This window comes from Rutilus rutilus, assembly GCF_951802725.1.
Source record: "Rutilus rutilus genome assembly, chromosome: 16".
Classification (NCBI taxonomy): domain Eukaryota; kingdom Metazoa; phylum Chordata; class Actinopteri; order Cypriniformes; family Leuciscidae; genus Rutilus; species Rutilus rutilus.
The window spans coordinates 11652058-11669823 of record NC_140224.1 but is presented as its reverse complement, the minus strand read 5'-3'; the positions used below and the strand labels follow the sequence as shown (position 1 = coordinate 11669823).

Genomic DNA, 17766 nt, shown 5'->3' with positions numbered 1-17766 from the left:
AATGTCTAACGTTACGAAACCTAAAAGACCTTGTTATGAATCCGAAATACGCAAAACATCTCTCATGAAGCATAAACATAATTAACAGAAAAAAAACTTACTGTGTAGGACTCGTTACTTGCCATTGGAAGCTCCTTGTGGCAGCCTACGTTCCTGCTGGATCCTGCAGCCTAACTGGCAACCTCGAGTCAGGGGGGAGGGGGAGGGGATACACCGCTCTACAGTAATTTGAAAGTGATTGCAGTACCAGTTTTGGCCACAATCTTACATACGGTTCCTTTAATAAAGATTCATCTACATTTAATTAAAACAGTGAAGACTATGCAATGTTATTTTACATTTGACTTCTTTATTTAAATTCTGTACCTGAAAACTACTGTTAGAACTACCTGAAAAAGCACTTTGTTTCTTTGTTCTATTGTATTCATTTGTGCTATTTGTTATTGGATTCTTTTGTTTTTATTTCATTATTGACTGTTTACATGTTTTTAATAATGTTTTAAGTAGTTTTTGGAGTTGTAGAATTGTGATATTTCACTGGGATCTAAAAATGTTAACCACTGACCCAACCAGGCCAGAAAAAGTGGAATCAGTACATCCATGGTAAGAATTATAGACATTTGTTGGTCACAAAGCATATTTTCTGCTTTAGTCCAAAAGACACTGGAAAAATAGGAAAGAGAGAGGTGACAATTCATATAAAAGTTAAGTCAAGGTTAAGCCGTGTCTCTGCCTTTTTTATATACTGTATATACTGTACAACAATAAAAGTAATTAAACTGCGGCTGACTTCTCTGACTTTCTTTGTCAGGCAAAAATGATACTATTTAACACCTTATACTGTAAATTTTGGGCCTGTAAGAGCAATGTTTATCAACAGCTGTAAACCTCCTCCCTCCACACTGTTTGCAATAGCCAGTGCCAATCTGATTGGGTGGCATTATGCAAATTCTGGGAATCAGGGGCACAGAAATGGGCTGTTTTTATCAGTCTGTCATGTTTAGATGGCTTTATTAGACTTGCTCTGATTGAGTGGTTTTTCAATTCAAACATCCCATATAGTGATCAGAGTTTGTGAATATCTCACCAATGTCCCAGACTCCATTGGAATTGATCTCCATCTCTTTGCGCCCGATGATATACCAGATGCAGGCCATCCAGTGAGCCAGCAGAGCGAACATCGACATGAGCAGTGTTAGCACCATGGCGCTGTACTGCGAATACCTGTCCAGCTTCTGCAGCAGTCTTAACAGACGCAACAATCGCACAGTTTTCAGCAGGTGCACTAGAGATGTCTTGAACAAGCACAAACATGTGTGGTGTGTCAGCAGCCTATATCAAAATTGATAACTTGTAATCACATATTTTGCTGTTATTATAAAAAATGGAATGTCATGATAATTGAATATGGCAATCATTCTGTACCATGGCATATATAAGTAGATCATGGTACCATCACACATTTTTGTAAAGGACCTCTGGAGATTTCATTTGAATCATCATACCTTATCCTTTCTACTATTTTCAATAAGCCATATGATTCTACAATAGTTTCTACAATCACACATGTGAACAAAATAGTTAATACAAATTAGTTTCTACAATCGCACATTGGAACTTACAACAGTAACGTTAAATGCATAGAGCAGGTCAAAGGGCAGCGCGGCCACCAGATCCACAAAGAACCACGTGGTAGCATAATGTAGACAGATGGAGCGAGGCTCGTACACCACCTGCCCTGATTGACTCACGTAGGTGGTGCGAAAGTTAATAATGATGTCTGAAAGAGAAAGCAGGTTAATGACTTTTGCTTGGAAGTCTCATTTTGGAAGTCACATTTTATAAAAAAAAAAAAATCTTTCGAGGCATTTTTTTGCCAATCTATCCCTGATTAGATAGATAGATAGATAGATAGATAGATAGATAGATAGATAGATAGATAGATAGATAGATAGATAGATTGACAACTGCAAGACAAACTCATATATAACTTCATATTTTACTGGTGATGACTGCAGTTTGATGTGCTGATGGTAAACCATCTGATGCTACAAGTTCACTCAAATGTTCTATAGTTCAGATTCATGCTTTCTTAGTAAACTCACCCAGAATAAAAAGCATTTCCACTGCGATGTCGCTAACTATGGTGCTCCTGCCTGCAGTCTCCAGATCGCTGTACGGAGTGAAACACACATTGTACGGCACGGTCACAGCAACATAGAATGTAGCCAGCAGAATCATCCAATCCCACAATGCCTTGGACACACTGTAATGCAGCAGGATGAATCGAGACTTCTGAACTGCTGCCACTTTGTACTCAGGCAGGGACGGTTTTTCAAATATATCCTGAGGAGGGAAAGAAAGCCACAGCTGAGCTCATATCTCAACGTCTTCAAGGCAGCTGTGAGATTAAATGAGCAAATAAGGAGTTTTTCTGAAGTCTCTGTGTTTCTCCTGTGAAAGTTTGTTGATATCACATTAACAAAAGTACTTTTATACTGCATATAAGCAGTATATACTTGAAAATATGAAATAATTATCAAATATTTTAACGTATGTATAGACTTCTTATGATGTCAGTTGATTATTATTCAGTAATTAATCTCTAAATATCCTGTTCAAATGTCACAAAAATTACATACTGCCTAGTATGCCTTAGAAAATTCTCTACAGTTAGTAACTTTGACCTTTGGAGAAATAGAGAAGCAGAACTGACAGAATAATCTTATTCATTAAAGAACAAGATACCACATTGGTAACACTTTCTATGAAGCCTGTATTTATAACGCATTATTAAGGGTATTCTTAATGCATTATAATACATGCATAATGCCTTACAAATAACCTTATAACATGTTGTACCATCTGATAAATAATCATAACAACTTACAATACATTATTATAATACTTATTTGTGGTTATTACTTTTAAAACTACAATGGTAACATCAGATGAAGCCTGCATTTGTGGTTAAAATTTTAAAAGTATGATTTATAACACCCAATGAACATAATTTTTTAGCACTTAAGTTATAATGGATTGTATATCCCATAGTATATATCCTCATATCCTGACATTGTTTACTTAAGATCTGCACAGTATCATACTACATCTTGTGAATGCTCTTTCACTGCTCAAAGTAAAGTGACAAAAACAGTCTTCTTTTAAACATCTAAAAAGCTTTATAATGTGGTCATAATATTTATAAGTGATCTTTTGTCTGCTTTTGTCTGCAGTCCGTAACTTTTATGGGTTAAAAATTATCCCAAATACATTTTTGAGCAAGTACATAACCAGCCAGTGTTCAAAACTATCTGCTTGCCTTATGCCTCCCTTGTAATAATGTTTTTAATTCCAGTGGTACTGGTGGGTTTCCGTGGGAAATTCGAGCATGTCTTTGCGTCATTACGTCACATCTGTACACATAAAGAAGGTGTCTCGGCTAGTAGGCTATATTGCGTGTGAGGATGTTGGAGGTGGAGATTTAAAGCCTTTTCTCACAGCACTTAATATAATAAAACTTATCAATTTGATGGCGGATCCAGAAAGGTTCAAACGACAATCACCAGTGACAACTGGAGATTCACCCATTGTAAAATGCAAAAGACTTCGGACTTTGCGGTGGCTACAGAAAAAAAGAGACTGCAATCGGGCCCATGCGAAACCAAGAATAATATCGGAAGAACAATACATCCACAATGCAAATCATATTTTCACATTATAATTATAAAAAACTGTAAAATTACAAGGCTTTAGCAAATCTAATAATTAGGTAGGTATCATTAATGTTGATACGATTATTCATGCGATGATATAACACATTATAAGGTTGTTTATTAGGCATTATGCGTGCATTATAATGCATTATGAATATCCTTATGATGCATTATAAATGCAGGCTTCATCTGGTGTTATAATGCATTATACTCTTGAAAGATATAGCACAAATAGGTAATAATATATTGTAACTGTTGTTAAGATTATTTATCAGATGATACAACATATTATAAGGTTGTTTATAAGGCAGTATGCACGTATTATAATTTTTGAGACATTGAGAATAACTTATAATGCATTATAAATACGGGCTTCATAGAAAGTGTTACCACTACATTTAATCTTTATTTGCAAAGACAGCACATGACAGATGACAAATCTTGGTGTTTTTTATTTATTTAACTTTTACATCACATAGGTCAGGGGAAGGGTTAAACTAATGGTCTTTGGTCAGGATTAGTTTGAGGCAGCAAATCAAGTAGTTTCTAATCCAGCGTGCTCTCATCTGCCGCACTCTTCATTAAGATTTAAGAACAGACCCATGATGCAGCTGAACACACGTCAGTACATCATGCCTTTATTACTCTCTCTGAAGTGCACTGGGATTCTGACATTATTCCTTTAATATAGTGAAATATAGTCTAGGACCCTAAATCCATCAAATATTTTCTCAATAATTAATGTTCAGTTTGTTAAGTTAAAATTTGTCAAGGGGTTGAAAGATGTGTTAGGTAACCTTTAATCTTATTTAAATCAAAGCTGCACCTCCTTGCAAGCAACCGTCATTACACTTAAGGTGTTTGCTGAGAATTTGCTGAGTTCTGGGATGAAAAGAAGTTTACTAGTATACTAGTAATGAATTTCCAGACAGGTTTTGGAAAACATTGTTTCCTATATTGAGTAGTTATATAACAACATTCTTAATATATAGACATGCATTTACATGCTGGCTTTAATATAAATGTATATAAATTATAGCAAATCTCAACTGAATGATCGTTCTCATTGCCCAGCTCTAGAGTGTTATGGCCAATAAGGCATTAATGTTTTATACACATTAATGTTATAAATGCTTTGAAGCAATGTGTATTTTGCAAAGCATTGTACAAATAAAATTGATTTGAACAGAGTTCCCTGGTCTGATGGTCATAATGCTAAATCAATGATCTCAGTTGTTGCGTTTTCACTTAATCTGGCTAAAGTAATCAAAAACACTCAAAATCATAAACTTTGTTTGTTCTGCTTATATTGAACATCTAGCTGGCTGATATATGAGGTTTTGATCACATCAGTAATGCAGGCTGAATATATTTTTATTTTATTTTACTGGAAGGCAGGGGAGGGAGAGGGGAATTGTGATATGTGATGTAAACTGGATCCCCTATGAGCACAACATCTCTTGTGGAATTTACAGCTTTATTTGGTAATTATAATTTATTAAAACCACAAACAAATTTCTGACACTGGCATGTTGCTAAAAGAATTGTTTGTATTTATAATTTATGGGGCCAGTGAAAATATTGGCAGGCACATTCATGAACTACTGGGCCAAAAATCCTTCTTGTTGAGCACTGCTCATGATGCTTTTGTTTGCCTATTTTTCTCTCAGTCAGTTGGAGTGTGATAGAACGAAGCCAGGTGGCTCTGCTGAGAGCGGAGTCGAGCTGAAAACATGGCCATCTGTTACCAGGAGTGATCGGAAGTGGGACCTGCCAGTATGCCCTCCTGTTCCGCCATTGCCATGTGACATGTGACATGGAGGATTAGACATCCTAAAAACTTCTCGGCCTGCACTTTTCACACTGTTTGAACAACAAGTCAAATTGTCACTGGAAAATAGGATCCTGCACACAGATCCTTAGCTGGACTGAGCACCACAGCACACTTGTAGCCAATCAAGCAAGAAGGAAACTGAAATAAAAGACTGTAGAAACAGAGATGGCTGAGAGATATAACAAAAGAGAAAAGGTCAGAGGAATATCACCGGGAAAAGAAGGGAAGATCAGGCAAGAGCTTCAGGATCCGCGTTAATATTAGAAAAGCTTTCCAGCACTGACAAGACCTAAGTCTGAAAACAGACACTGGGGTTGCACTGTTTCTGCTCCATAAGTGAGTAACATCGGTTTTACTATGTTTCACAGAACTGAGATATGCTGTTGTTGTAATGTTAGCTATAGTAACAGGACAATTTTGAGTGTCATTGAAGCTTTATTTTGCTTTGCTTCAGCTGTGATAAAGGGACATCCACACTTGCATTGTGTGTTCGTGCATTTTGGGGGCGGAGCAAGGAAGGGAGGGGTGTGTTTGTCTGGGTTGATGTCAAATAGAGTATATGACATCACTTTGTAGGACATACGCGGAAGTGCGTTTTAGCACATCCGGTTCCACCGTCCCGAAGTCAATGGGTTTTTTGAATGGAGTTTTGGTTAAATGAAATAAGGTCTGTGGTGAACACAAGCTCAAGACACGTTGACGTTTTATTCTACGACATAGAATAATCAGTATTATTCAGTATTACCCCACTTGTGGGGTAATTTTTTTCAAGCTGTAATGCATCTTGAAAAAGGCGATTGCTGACAAGTGGCTAAATGGGACTACAGAGGCTGTCAAGGAGATTAAACGCCATCACGCCGAAGAGGTAAACTCTGTCTGCTTTTACAGCCTTGTTATGCTTATAATTGTGATCTTACAAATTATTCACTTTTTTTTTTTTAGATAAAGATTAAAAGAGATGGTGGAAGCTTAGTGGTGGTGACATAAAATTTGTGGGACCGTGGTGTAGTTTGTTTATAGCTTTTTACTTCTAGCGACTGCATTCAGGCTTCAAAATTCATCAAAATTCATCTGTGATAATTATCTTGATGGACAAAACGTGCAAGTATCATAAACTTTTGTTGATCACAGAGCTTGTTTTTAGTGATAATCTAAAAGCCTAAGGGAAAATCCTATTTGTTTTTTGTCTAGGGTACCAGTGTGATGCTAACTGTCAGTTGGCCTACAAAGTGACGTCAATCCTGAACTACTCTAAACAGTGTTTCTCAGAAATCACTTTCTGCACCTTTAAGAATGATTTTAAAATCTTAACAGATCAGTATCATGCACATTCTATAGTGAATATATATCTAAATTTGAAGACATTTGATCATAAATTTGACCTTTTTATCATTATATAATGCATGTTATTGGCGTGATGTTATCAGTGCTCTTTATGTAGGGTTGGTGATTTGAACAAACCCCAGTCCTAAGCAATAAAAGCTTGTCCCATCCGAGAAAACCCTACAATAACATATCAATGTCACCATCATGGCAGCACATTGTGCAAAGGCAAGGCAATTCTCACAGTTTGTATTGTAAAGTCCAACAAGCCTACTCGAAAACTGTATTTAAGTAAATGACTTGATAGCATAATTTTTGCCATAGTGCAATGAGACATTGTAACACTGCAAAATGCTACAAACAGGAAACTTGAATTTGTTAAGTGCTGAAATAAATAAAAAAAGTAGTTCATACATGTACTCACCCGACTTAGGCTGACGTCATTTTTGCTGTCACGGGTAAACTGGCTGGTTAGCTGGTAAATCATGGTGCGACCCCTCCTTCTGGCTTTACTGATATGAGAGTTTCCAGTGGTCCTGCTGAATGGCTTATTATCTGCACAAAATTAAAATAGCCTTAATAGCCTTGACAGTTTATAAATTATAAAATAAGATTGTGCCATTGTGTCCATGAATGATGTTCCATGTGTTTTAGCAATTCTGTGCGTTTTGTAGATGTAACCACCAGTTTGTGAAGACAATATAAAACATTGATTTTATTAGATTATATAGTATCTAAAATGTTTTTTTTTTTCCACATATAATTTTTAATCCGATCTTATAGTATTTTCATTATACAGTACATGTGCCCTCTAGCTTCTAAACTTGCTGTTTCTTATCAAATGTCGAAAACAATGATAAGTGTTGACATCGAAATAAGTGTTTTCAAGGCTATTTATTTTAACAACATTTAAAAGACTGGTTAGAATAATGTTTTTTAGTGAAGACAGTACCATCAGTTCTGCTGCTGTGATGGCTCTTGCCATATGTTTCTGTGATATCCTTGAATGAAAAGAGAAAAAGCACCATCTCCCCCTTCTCATTCTTTATGGGCACGATGTCCAACAGACACCAGAACGAACTTCCTGTGATAACACACCAAAAAGAAGAGTCACACAGAGATACAGTATATGGCTACCTCTAAATCTTGGACAAACCTCAAAGACACTTAACTCTTACAGTCCAAACAATATAGTAACATAGCGAGCTAATGTTGACATTGTGTTTAAATTCTATAGCCAGAAGAGAACTGGCCCCCCAATATAGCAATATTTTCGTGTATATAACACCAAAATGTAGTTTTTCGCAACAGTGCTCATTGGGGGACTAAAGAATTATGGAATTACTTTCAAGCAGCTCCCTGATAAGAATATACCTAGAGGTGGATGATATAACAAATCTTGTTGGCTACCAAATGATGGGAAATTTTCTATCATAGTAATGGTAATATAACAACTCATTCTGTAAAGCTCCTTTAAACCGCCAAGGTTGGGGTCTTTCTCCTGACGCAGTGAAAACGAGCTGCGCCGCACAACAGATTAGCTCTCCGGGCCACCAAACAAACAGCCGGATGAACTTGATGGCGGCGATGGTGGCCAGGGAGAGGCTTCTATGGTTGAACTTGGAGGACATTGGGGAGAAAGAAAGCTTTTCTTCTCGATGCACCAGTGTCACCTTCTGAATTTTTCGCCACCTCCGTCGAGGCGGTGATGGGAAAGTTCAGAGAGGCGAAGGCGTGCTCGGCTGCAATAAATCTTGCATAACACTGCGGCCCGAATCTGCACACTTCCTCACCCCAGGCGCTTCTTGCATCCCTGAGGCTGGTCCTTTGATGAGTGATTCCTTCACTTTGGAACCTTTCTGTAGGTCTGGCGTCGGGTTTGGTAGTAAGTGCGCTCTTTCGAGCTCTTTATGGTGATAGTCCTCCATTTTGTGTATGTCGTTTAGGCCATCCCTCTACGGGCAGCAGGTTGAGCTCTGTAGGTCTCTTCCCTTTACGAGAGTTTTTTAGTAAGGTTGAACAGTAGACCTTGGTTCCCTGTTAGAAAGTATTAAGGGGTGTGTTTGGTAGGGTTTTTATAGGAGTAAAAATAGGGCCCTGAAGTTCCCATATATAGGTAGGCTATGCATACCCTTCCCATAGGCCTCCTCTGATTTAGAGTCTGAGCCAATCTGTGGTAGTGAACAGGTTGGCCTTATTAAACAGAAGATTTTTGGTCAGGCCACCGTTCATCTGAGCATCAAACAGACATTCTGTGTGAGATGGCTTCCTCCCTATTGGGAGTTTTTCTACTGAGGCCACCGCTCTGTCAAGCTCCAGATAGAACTACAAAATCAAGCATTGGCCTTCGTCGGGCCACCTTGATAGTCACCTTATACTAGAGCAGTAGTTCTCCTCTCACTTTAGAGAGTCGTTTTGAGATTATAGCTCTGAACTTCAGACACATAATATCCGTGTGCCTCTCAGTATCTGAGTGTAGGTTCCTTAGACCATCAGGAGATTTTTTTCCTGTAAATCTAGCTTTTCCTATTACTGGCCTCCTCTTACTACAAGAGTCGTCTGGCCAAGGCCCGCCTTTTGCATTAGGTGTAAATGCTAGTGGTGTAACAGGGTAGATAGCAGCATAGGTAGCAGGCTACCTTCAAAAAGCCTCCCATGCAGATATCTATGGGCGTTGTCAGGTCTTTCTCTCTAGAGAGTAAGAAGCAGTGTGCTCCGGCCTCCGCCCTTTACAGAATTGAGTGTAGTAGCTGGCAGCAAGGCCTTAAGTTAAAAAAGGATTTTTCTCCTGAGCCCCTTGAATAAAATAATTCAAGTCATAAGGTTGAATGCTGTTGGCCACTTAATGAGGCCTCCATTCCCTTGGGTTTAGTAGAGAATATAAAATCTGTCTTGTAAAAATACAAGATAATACATTCCTCAGGGTCATGCTGATAGTGCTCCCCTTGTTAGGGTCATTCATTGGAGTACTTTACTACCCATAGCTTGAATGTTATCACCCTTCACCACCCAGGCTCAGGTAGAGACAGATAAGTTACTCCCTCCCATTTGGAATGGTTGAGTATGCTCCCTTAGAGCCAAAGCACTGCCCGGGCTGACGCCTGTGATATTCAGAGCTGTAGGCCTTACAGTAGGCCTCCTCGATACTCCGGTAGCGTAATATTGTACTCTCCTTGCTTTAAAGGGTTGATAGCACTTCTGCTGAGTACACTGCCTGTTGGCAATGTTAAATAAGTATAACCAGCCCCACAGAAATGTCTGTGAGAGCACCTAGGCTTCTGAAGGCTAGCTCTGTTAAACATCCTCGCTATCAAGTAGTTAGGCCTTAACAGGCCTCCTTGAAGGCAGCTCCCCAACGAGTTGGATGCTTAGCATTGCAAAGGCATTAAGTATCACGTTGCAGGCTTCATGGAGCCTCATCCTGCTGTTTTTTCATCCTGCTGTGAAATACAGACTGAACGGTGGCTCAAAACACCTAACCACTGCATGAGCAAATGATATGCAAACTAAACGCTAGTAAAGTTTTAATGGTGACATAATGACATTAATGACATACAGAGTCGAACATTAGGCACATGAGTCCGTTATTGATGTGCTTGCAGCACTCTTTGCACACTGATCGTTGTTGAAAATGTGTAAAAATTGGGGGACGGGGAGGCGCCATTGTGTACGTTGTGTCAAAAAGGAGACCCAGTGTCTTTGACTTTGAAAACCCCTGTGCTACAATATATAAATAAACCTGACTTTACTTGATATTGGACAAGGCCTAAAGCAATGCCCAAGCAAACACCCAGAAACCCCACTGTAGTGACAAGATCTGCGAACACTACTCACATTTCATTCAGAAAATGTAAAAATCAAGTTAAGTCCGGTTTATTTATTGTATATACCACTTTATACAATACAAATTGCTTCAAGTCAGCCTTACAATTGTAACAACAATTGTAACAGTTGTAACTTTACAACAGGGGAACACCATCAATTTCACAATGGTCTTCAGTGAGGAATCAGTTTCAGTTAAAATTACAAATCTATATAACCTGCAATTTTTAAGCACTTTTGAAAACCTTGATTAGCTTGTTCAGGTGGGTTTTAATTTGGATGCTTCAGGATGCATCTTCTCATTCATTCCTACCTTGAACTCAAAGTAACGTATACTCTTTAATCTAACAGTTCAATAACTATAGTAACAGAGATATCTATTTTTGACTTTTAACTGTATAGCCAGAGGAGAACTGACATCCTGGTCTTGTCTGTTTTCGCTAAAGGTTTTCTCTCCATTTTTCAACAACAAAAGTTTTACGTTCCTTGCCACAGTTGCATTTGGCTTGCACAGTGGGCAGGGCAACTTAACTTCTTTATGAAACTGCTAAGGGTTGGGCGATATGCCTAAATTTATATGCATTTTTTAATTTATTTTTATGGCAGTGATTATCCAACATATTAGTTGTCAATTGAAGTTAGTACAGTATTATTTCTACAGTATTATTACCATTCTTCTTGTAGAACTGCACCTCAGCCTGGTACTCCTCCTTGCCCTCCAGAGCTTTCTCCACACTCTGAGTAACCTGCTCACTAGTGCCCAAGCCATATAGGAAATGACAGCTGCAGTTCTTCTGCATCACCTCTGTTCGTCCGAACCCCGTCAACTCACAGAATCCATCGGAACAGTATACAATGGGATAGCCCCGGTGACCCTGAGCATTCCCAAGGAGGAAGTTGCTGTCTGAGGAACAAAAACGTGATCATGAATAATAATGTTTTGAAAGACATTGTAAAGTAAGTTTTGAGTATTGTGTTTAGTGCAGTACTGTTGCAATACCGTTTTATCATTTCCAAATCAATATCCCCATGTGGGATCTTTGCATTTCTACTTACATGACGTATTTCTGGTATTAAGTTCAAGTCTATGTGTTATTTTGTTCAAGTGGATGTGAATACCCTTTACGAAAAAGAAGTTTATTCAAGTGTACTATTAGTAGGCTACACTTTTAAACTAAAAATAAGAAAGTATACTTTCAGTCTACTTTGTATGTTCTCACAAATATACTTTATGTAGGCTACTTAAAATTGCACTTATACTTGACTTACACCGACAGAATAACGTGACATGAGAATATGTGTGTATTTTTACGTAAAGTGTAGCCTACCACACGTACATTTACTTACGTTTTCATACACACTGAAATGTAGAATAATGACATATTGACAGCACTAAAATGTAAATTATTTACTTATGAACAACTTTACAGATGTACAAATTTAGTAATATTAAAATTGTGGCATTAATGTTTTGACCCACAGCATAAATTCACAAAAGACAACAATTTTATTCGTTCGCTGTAATCCAAATCTTTAGAAGCCATACGTTTGCGAGGAACAGATCCAAGTCAGCCCTTTATCCAGCGATCTTCATCTCCATTCTCAGCAGGGACCGTAAACGTCAAATCCTCTCGTTATGATGAATTCAAATAAAATGCGCACCTTCACAGAGTGAAGCCGGATTAACATTTTCATGGATTATTAATTTAAATTATGCTCTGTACCTCATACAAAACTATTACATACCGCCAGAGAGGACCGCGACTGCAACACATCGTCATTTGAAAGCCTTTTGGTATCGCTTTTGAATTTTTTTGCAAAAAATAAATTGTGATTACACTTGTCTGTCTGTTATGTTTTTCTTTATAACTGTACAACGTTTTAAGAAATGGTTATGGGTAGGAGTCACAGATAAACAGGAGAAGGAACACAGGTATCGTTGAACAGGTACTTTATTGAACAGGTAATGAGTAATTTGCAGATAGGTTGCAGACAGTCACACTTAGCTCATTGATCTTTCTTTCTTTTGCAGGTGATAAAGCAGTATACGAATGAGATGTGGAACATAGGTCCAACTAGGATGCGTGTAGTGAGTAGAAGGTGAGCATACAGGTAAGTAGGAGTCAGGCAAGAGCGCTCTCATGTAAAGATTGACGAGACTGGAAAACAGGTGAGTGTGGATGGTGAGTATATGTCAGGGAGGTAATCAAGTGGTGACAGATGTGACTGGTTAGAATACGATTGTGAACGGATGGGTGGAGCTGAAGGACCTGGTGCTAAAGGCGTGTTGGTGGAATCTGTGACAGAAACTGCGATGATGAAGGTATCAGATAGGATAGGGTAGGAGTCAATACCTAAGTGCTGAAGTCAATTAGCCAGTCCTCATTTTCCGCACTCACTACTCCCTCATCCGCTGATGTTGTGGGCTCACACCCCTGGTCAGACTCACGATGGAGCTTCACTTCCGGGGCGAGGGTCAGCTCTGTCCTCTTTTCATCTGGCTCTGGCTGACGCGTCGCGGCAGGTGGTAGCTCTCCGTCTGCAGGGGGGCTCACACGAATTCTCTGCGGTCAATGGTAGTGATTCGGGCTCTGGGTCTGGCTGTGTCCTGGATCGGGGGAAGGACACTCTCCAGACACCCGATGATGGCTTCTTTCCAGGTCAGTCCGGTGGTGTCTGGGAGGTCAATGGGATGATGGTAATTTGCTCCAATCCAGAACAGAGACTTCAGGGTCTCGTTGTCATAGTCAAGTCAAGTCAAGTCACCTTTATTTATATAGCGCTTTTTACAATACTGATTGTTTCAAAGCAGTTTTACAGAGATAACAGGAAAATAATGCAACAAAGTTTGTTTCGGCTGTACATGAGATTTAGAAGTAAATAGCGTCATAGTCCAGCTTAATTAAGTTCAGTGATGGTTCATTTTTGTTATAAAAAAATTATTAATTTAGTTCATTTATATATATAGCCACTCTGGAGAAGGAATTGCTGTCATCGTCCAGCTCAGTTCAGTTCTCATGTAATGAGAATAGGGGCTGGTGATGGCAAGACAACAAAACCGTTCGGTAAAACTCAAAAAATCGTGGCTCTCCTGAGCCGCAACAGCAAATCGCGCTGCGTAATCCATTTTTAGCCCGGTCATCTGTCATGTGTGGTTGCAGGTAAACAGATGAAGATGAAGAAGGAGGTTCCAACACGATATTAAAGGGGTCATTGGATGCCCATTTTCCACAAGTTGGTATGATTCTTTATGGTCTTCATGTAAAGTTTGTACCATACTTTGGTTAAAATTCCTCAATGGTTGTGTGAAACACCCTTTTTACCTCCTCAAAAACAGCTCTGTTCACAGCGACCCATTTCGGTCCATGTCTCTTTAAATGATAACTAGTGCAAAGTGCCCGTGCAAAATCTGTTTTTGTGTGTGTTTTTAGTAATTGTTGGTTCGGTGTGTTTCATGTGTTTCATGGTAGAAAGCAAATACTGATACTGACATAATGACATACAATAAATATATAAAATTGAACTACACGATTGAGGGAGCAGGCTACACAGTGAACTTGAGCAAACAGTTTGTGAATAGGCTACTACAAATTATGGCAGTGAAAGAGACTGTGAATGCATTGAATAGGATATGTTTAGTTGGTGAATAGCATATTGATCACTATTACACAGTAGCGATAACGTTAAGCGCACCAGAATCAAATATAATATTCAGAAATAAACAGTGTAGCTGATTCAGTTAACATCCATAAATGAATAAGCTCAATGATTCAGGGAGCAGGCTACTGATCAACAAATACTGATCTCTCTCTTGGTAGTCCATTGTGTCCGATGATGACATTCCACTTCATTTGCGGTGTACTCTTTCATGACTGTAGAGTCCAATCCTTGATCCACAAATTTTATTACATATTGGGCATGTAAAGTCTGAGTTTGTAGAGGCAGACATGGTTGCATGTCTCCGTAGTCTTTTTTGTTGTTTCCTTATATTTCTCTCAGATTCCAGCTGCACTATTCCTGTGTGGCAGAGCTGCTTCCAGGTGGTTCGGTTTGCTGTGAATTCTTCAAGGCATGATGGATTAATTTGACACTTTCCTAGTGATGTTTTTAGTTGGTCTTTGTACCGCTTTTTCTGACCCCCTGCAGAATGGCGGCCCTGATGCAGCTGACCATAAAGGATTTGTCGTGGAAGACGATCTTGAGGCATCCTAATAACATGCCCAAGCCAGCGTAGTTGGTGTTCAGTGACTGTTGCCTCCATACTCTTGCAGTTTGTTCTATCAAGCACTTCAGAATGTGGTACATGGTCATACCATGTGATCCCCAAGATTCGCTGCAAGCACCTTATATTAAAACGCTCCAGCAACCTTAGGTGATGGCTGTATATGACCCAGGCTTCACAGCTGTAAAGAAGAGTGGTGATGCACACAGCTTTATAGATGGTAACTTTAGTGCACAATTGAAGGTGCTTATTTTGAAAGCCCTTGCGTCGAAGTTTGCCAAAGGCTGCAGAAGCTTGCCTTATCTGATTTTTTATTTCGTAATCGAGATTGCAGTCCTCTGATACAATGCTGCCTAGATACTTAAAGGATGGTACTATTGTAAGTGGTTGTTGTTCTATGGTAAAAACAGGCATGGTAGGTGGAGGGTTGAGCCTCCATTGGCATATCACTTCAGTTTTGGTGGTATTAACTGACAAGCCCAATCTGCTATAGGTCTTCACAGCAGCAGCAAGGATAATTTGTAGGTCTTCTGGGGTATGTACCACGAACACGCAGTCTTCAGCATACTGCAACTCAAGGACCCACATTACTGAGATCTTAGTGGCAGCCTGGAACCTTCGAATATTAAAGAGATTTCCATCCAACCTGAAGTCAACAGTGATCCCAATACTGCTTTCAAGCTTATCACACAGAAGCTTTGTGACAAAAAGGAGGTAGATATTAAAAAGTATCGGTGCCAGAACACATCCTTGTCTTACCCCAGTGTGTACTCCAAAAGGCTCTGACTCCTGACCACCTGTGGTCACACGAGCTACCATCCCTTCATGGAACTGTGACAGGATGTTACAAAACTTTTTTTGGACAGCCAAATTTTGTTAAGATGTCCCAGAGCAGCTCTCGATTCACAGTGTCGAATGCTTTGGAGAGATCGACAAATGCCATGAAGAGGTCCTGATGTTGTTCACGGCATTTTTCTTGGAGCTGTCTCACTGTGAAAATCACGTCCACAGTACTCCGATTCTTTCTGAAGCCACACTGTGACTCTGGCAACAAATGTTCGGTTAGGTTTTCCACCAGCCTACGTAGCATGATTTTTGCCAGGACCTTACCTGTGACCTCTAGCAGCGATATACCTTGACTGTCGCTACAAATAGATTTTTCACCCTTGTTTTTATATAAAGTGACAATGTTTGCATCTCTCCATTGTTGAGGGACACACTCCTGTTCCCAGACCTTCAGGATGTATTGATGAATCCTCCTGGTACACAGGTAGCCACCCTGTTTAAGGAGCTCCGCTGGGATGCCGTCATTGCCAGGGGACTTATTATTTTTGAGGGAGTTGATTGCTGCTAGCACCTCTAGAAATGTTGGAAGATGATCAAGGGCTTGGATAGGTGGTTGATTTGGTAGCTCCTCCAAGATGATCAATTGGTGACTGATGGTTAAGGAGGACTTCAAAATATTCAGCCCACCTTGCCAAGATCTGTTTCCTGTCTTTTAAAATTGTTAGTCCATCTGCTGCTTTTAAAGGTGTAATAGAACAATTCCTAGGTCCATATATGATTTTTAAGGAATTGTAGAAGTTATACATATCGCTTCTATCAGCATATGATTGAATTTCTTGAGCCTTGTTCAACCACCATGAATTCTGTAGAGTACGTAAAGTTGTCTGTACCTCCTTGCGTGCTGTTTGCCATTGCTGCCGAAGGATGGTCGACGCAAGGCAGCTGATGATAGCCCTGTATGCTCTGCGCTTAGTTTCCAGCATGGACATGATGGCATCAGAGTTCTCATCAAACCAGTCCTGATGTTTTCTGGTTTTATAGCCTATAGAATCGACTGCAGTTTCATGTAACGTTGAGGCAATGGATGCCCATTTCTGATCTATGGTGTAATCAGAACACAGAATGGACTCGCACTCTGATGACCTCATACCTATTGAACGACAGAACATATCCCTTGGTGAAGCTGACTTTAGCATAGCACAATTCAGTTGCTTTTTGGTGGATTTCCTGAGATGCTGTGGGGGGCGCACTTTGAAATGGAGCTTGGTAATAATCAAGCGGTGATCCGTCCAGCACTCTGCACCTCTCATGGTCAACAGAACATCACTAATGTCAGCAAGTCTTGCTATGACATAGTCAATCAGATGCCAGTGTTTGGATCGTGGATGCATCCAAGATGTTTTATATTTGGTTTTCTGCTGAAACAATGTGTTGGTAATAGCGAGGTCATGCTCTGCGCAGAGTGTTAGCAGCTTCAGACCATTTGCATTTACCTGCTCAACACCGTGTCTGCCCATTTCTCCACGCCATAAATCGTTATTTCTTCCCACCCTAGCATTAAAATCACCCAGAAGGAATATCTTATCATTCCAAGGGATACGCTGAAGGGTGTCATCTAGTAGCTGATAGAATCCATCCTTCACACTGTCGTCTGATAGTAATGTGGGCGTGTATGCACTTAAAGTAGCATAGCGTGCTTTTGCTAGGGGGATACGGAGGGTCATCAACCTCTCACTTACTCCGATGGGTGTTTCATTGAGACTGGGTAGGAGACTGTTCTTGATTGCCATTCCCACTCCGTGCTGATGCTTGTTACCAAGGGGACAGCCTCTCCAGAAGAAGGTGTATCCTCCTCTCTCTTCTTTCAGCGAGCCTTCACCCAGCAGCTTTGTTTCACTAAGGCAGTGGTTCTCAATTCCAGTCCTCGTGACCCACTGCTCTGCACATTTTGTATGTCTCCCTTATTTAACACACCTGAACCAGATCATCAGCTCATTAGGAGAGACTCCATGAACTGAACTGAGTGTGTCAGATAAGAGAGACATGCAAAATGTGCAGAGCAG

At 39.7% G+C, this 17766-nt stretch overlaps 1 protein-coding gene across 1 annotated transcript in view; it reads right to left on the bottom strand.

Moving 5' to 3' along the window:
- Positions 1 to 17766, bottom strand: part of kcnh4b (potassium voltage-gated channel, subfamily H (eag-related), member 4b) — a 52153-nt gene that overhangs the window by 14793 nt on the left and 19594 nt on the right. Inside the window, exons 2-7 of the mRNA XM_084433822.1 lie at positions 11366 to 11599; positions 7826 to 7957; positions 7298 to 7428; positions 2106 to 2346; positions 1623 to 1780; positions 1088 to 1295 (exon numbers count right to left, since the gene is read on the bottom strand). Of these exons, the coding sequence (XP_084289948.1) occupies positions 1088 to 1295; positions 1623 to 1780; positions 2106 to 2346; positions 7298 to 7428; positions 7826 to 7957; positions 11366 to 11599 (1104 nt within the window). The remainder of the gene's footprint in view (positions 1 to 1087; positions 1296 to 1622; positions 1781 to 2105; positions 2347 to 7297; positions 7429 to 7825; positions 7958 to 11365; positions 11600 to 17766) is intronic.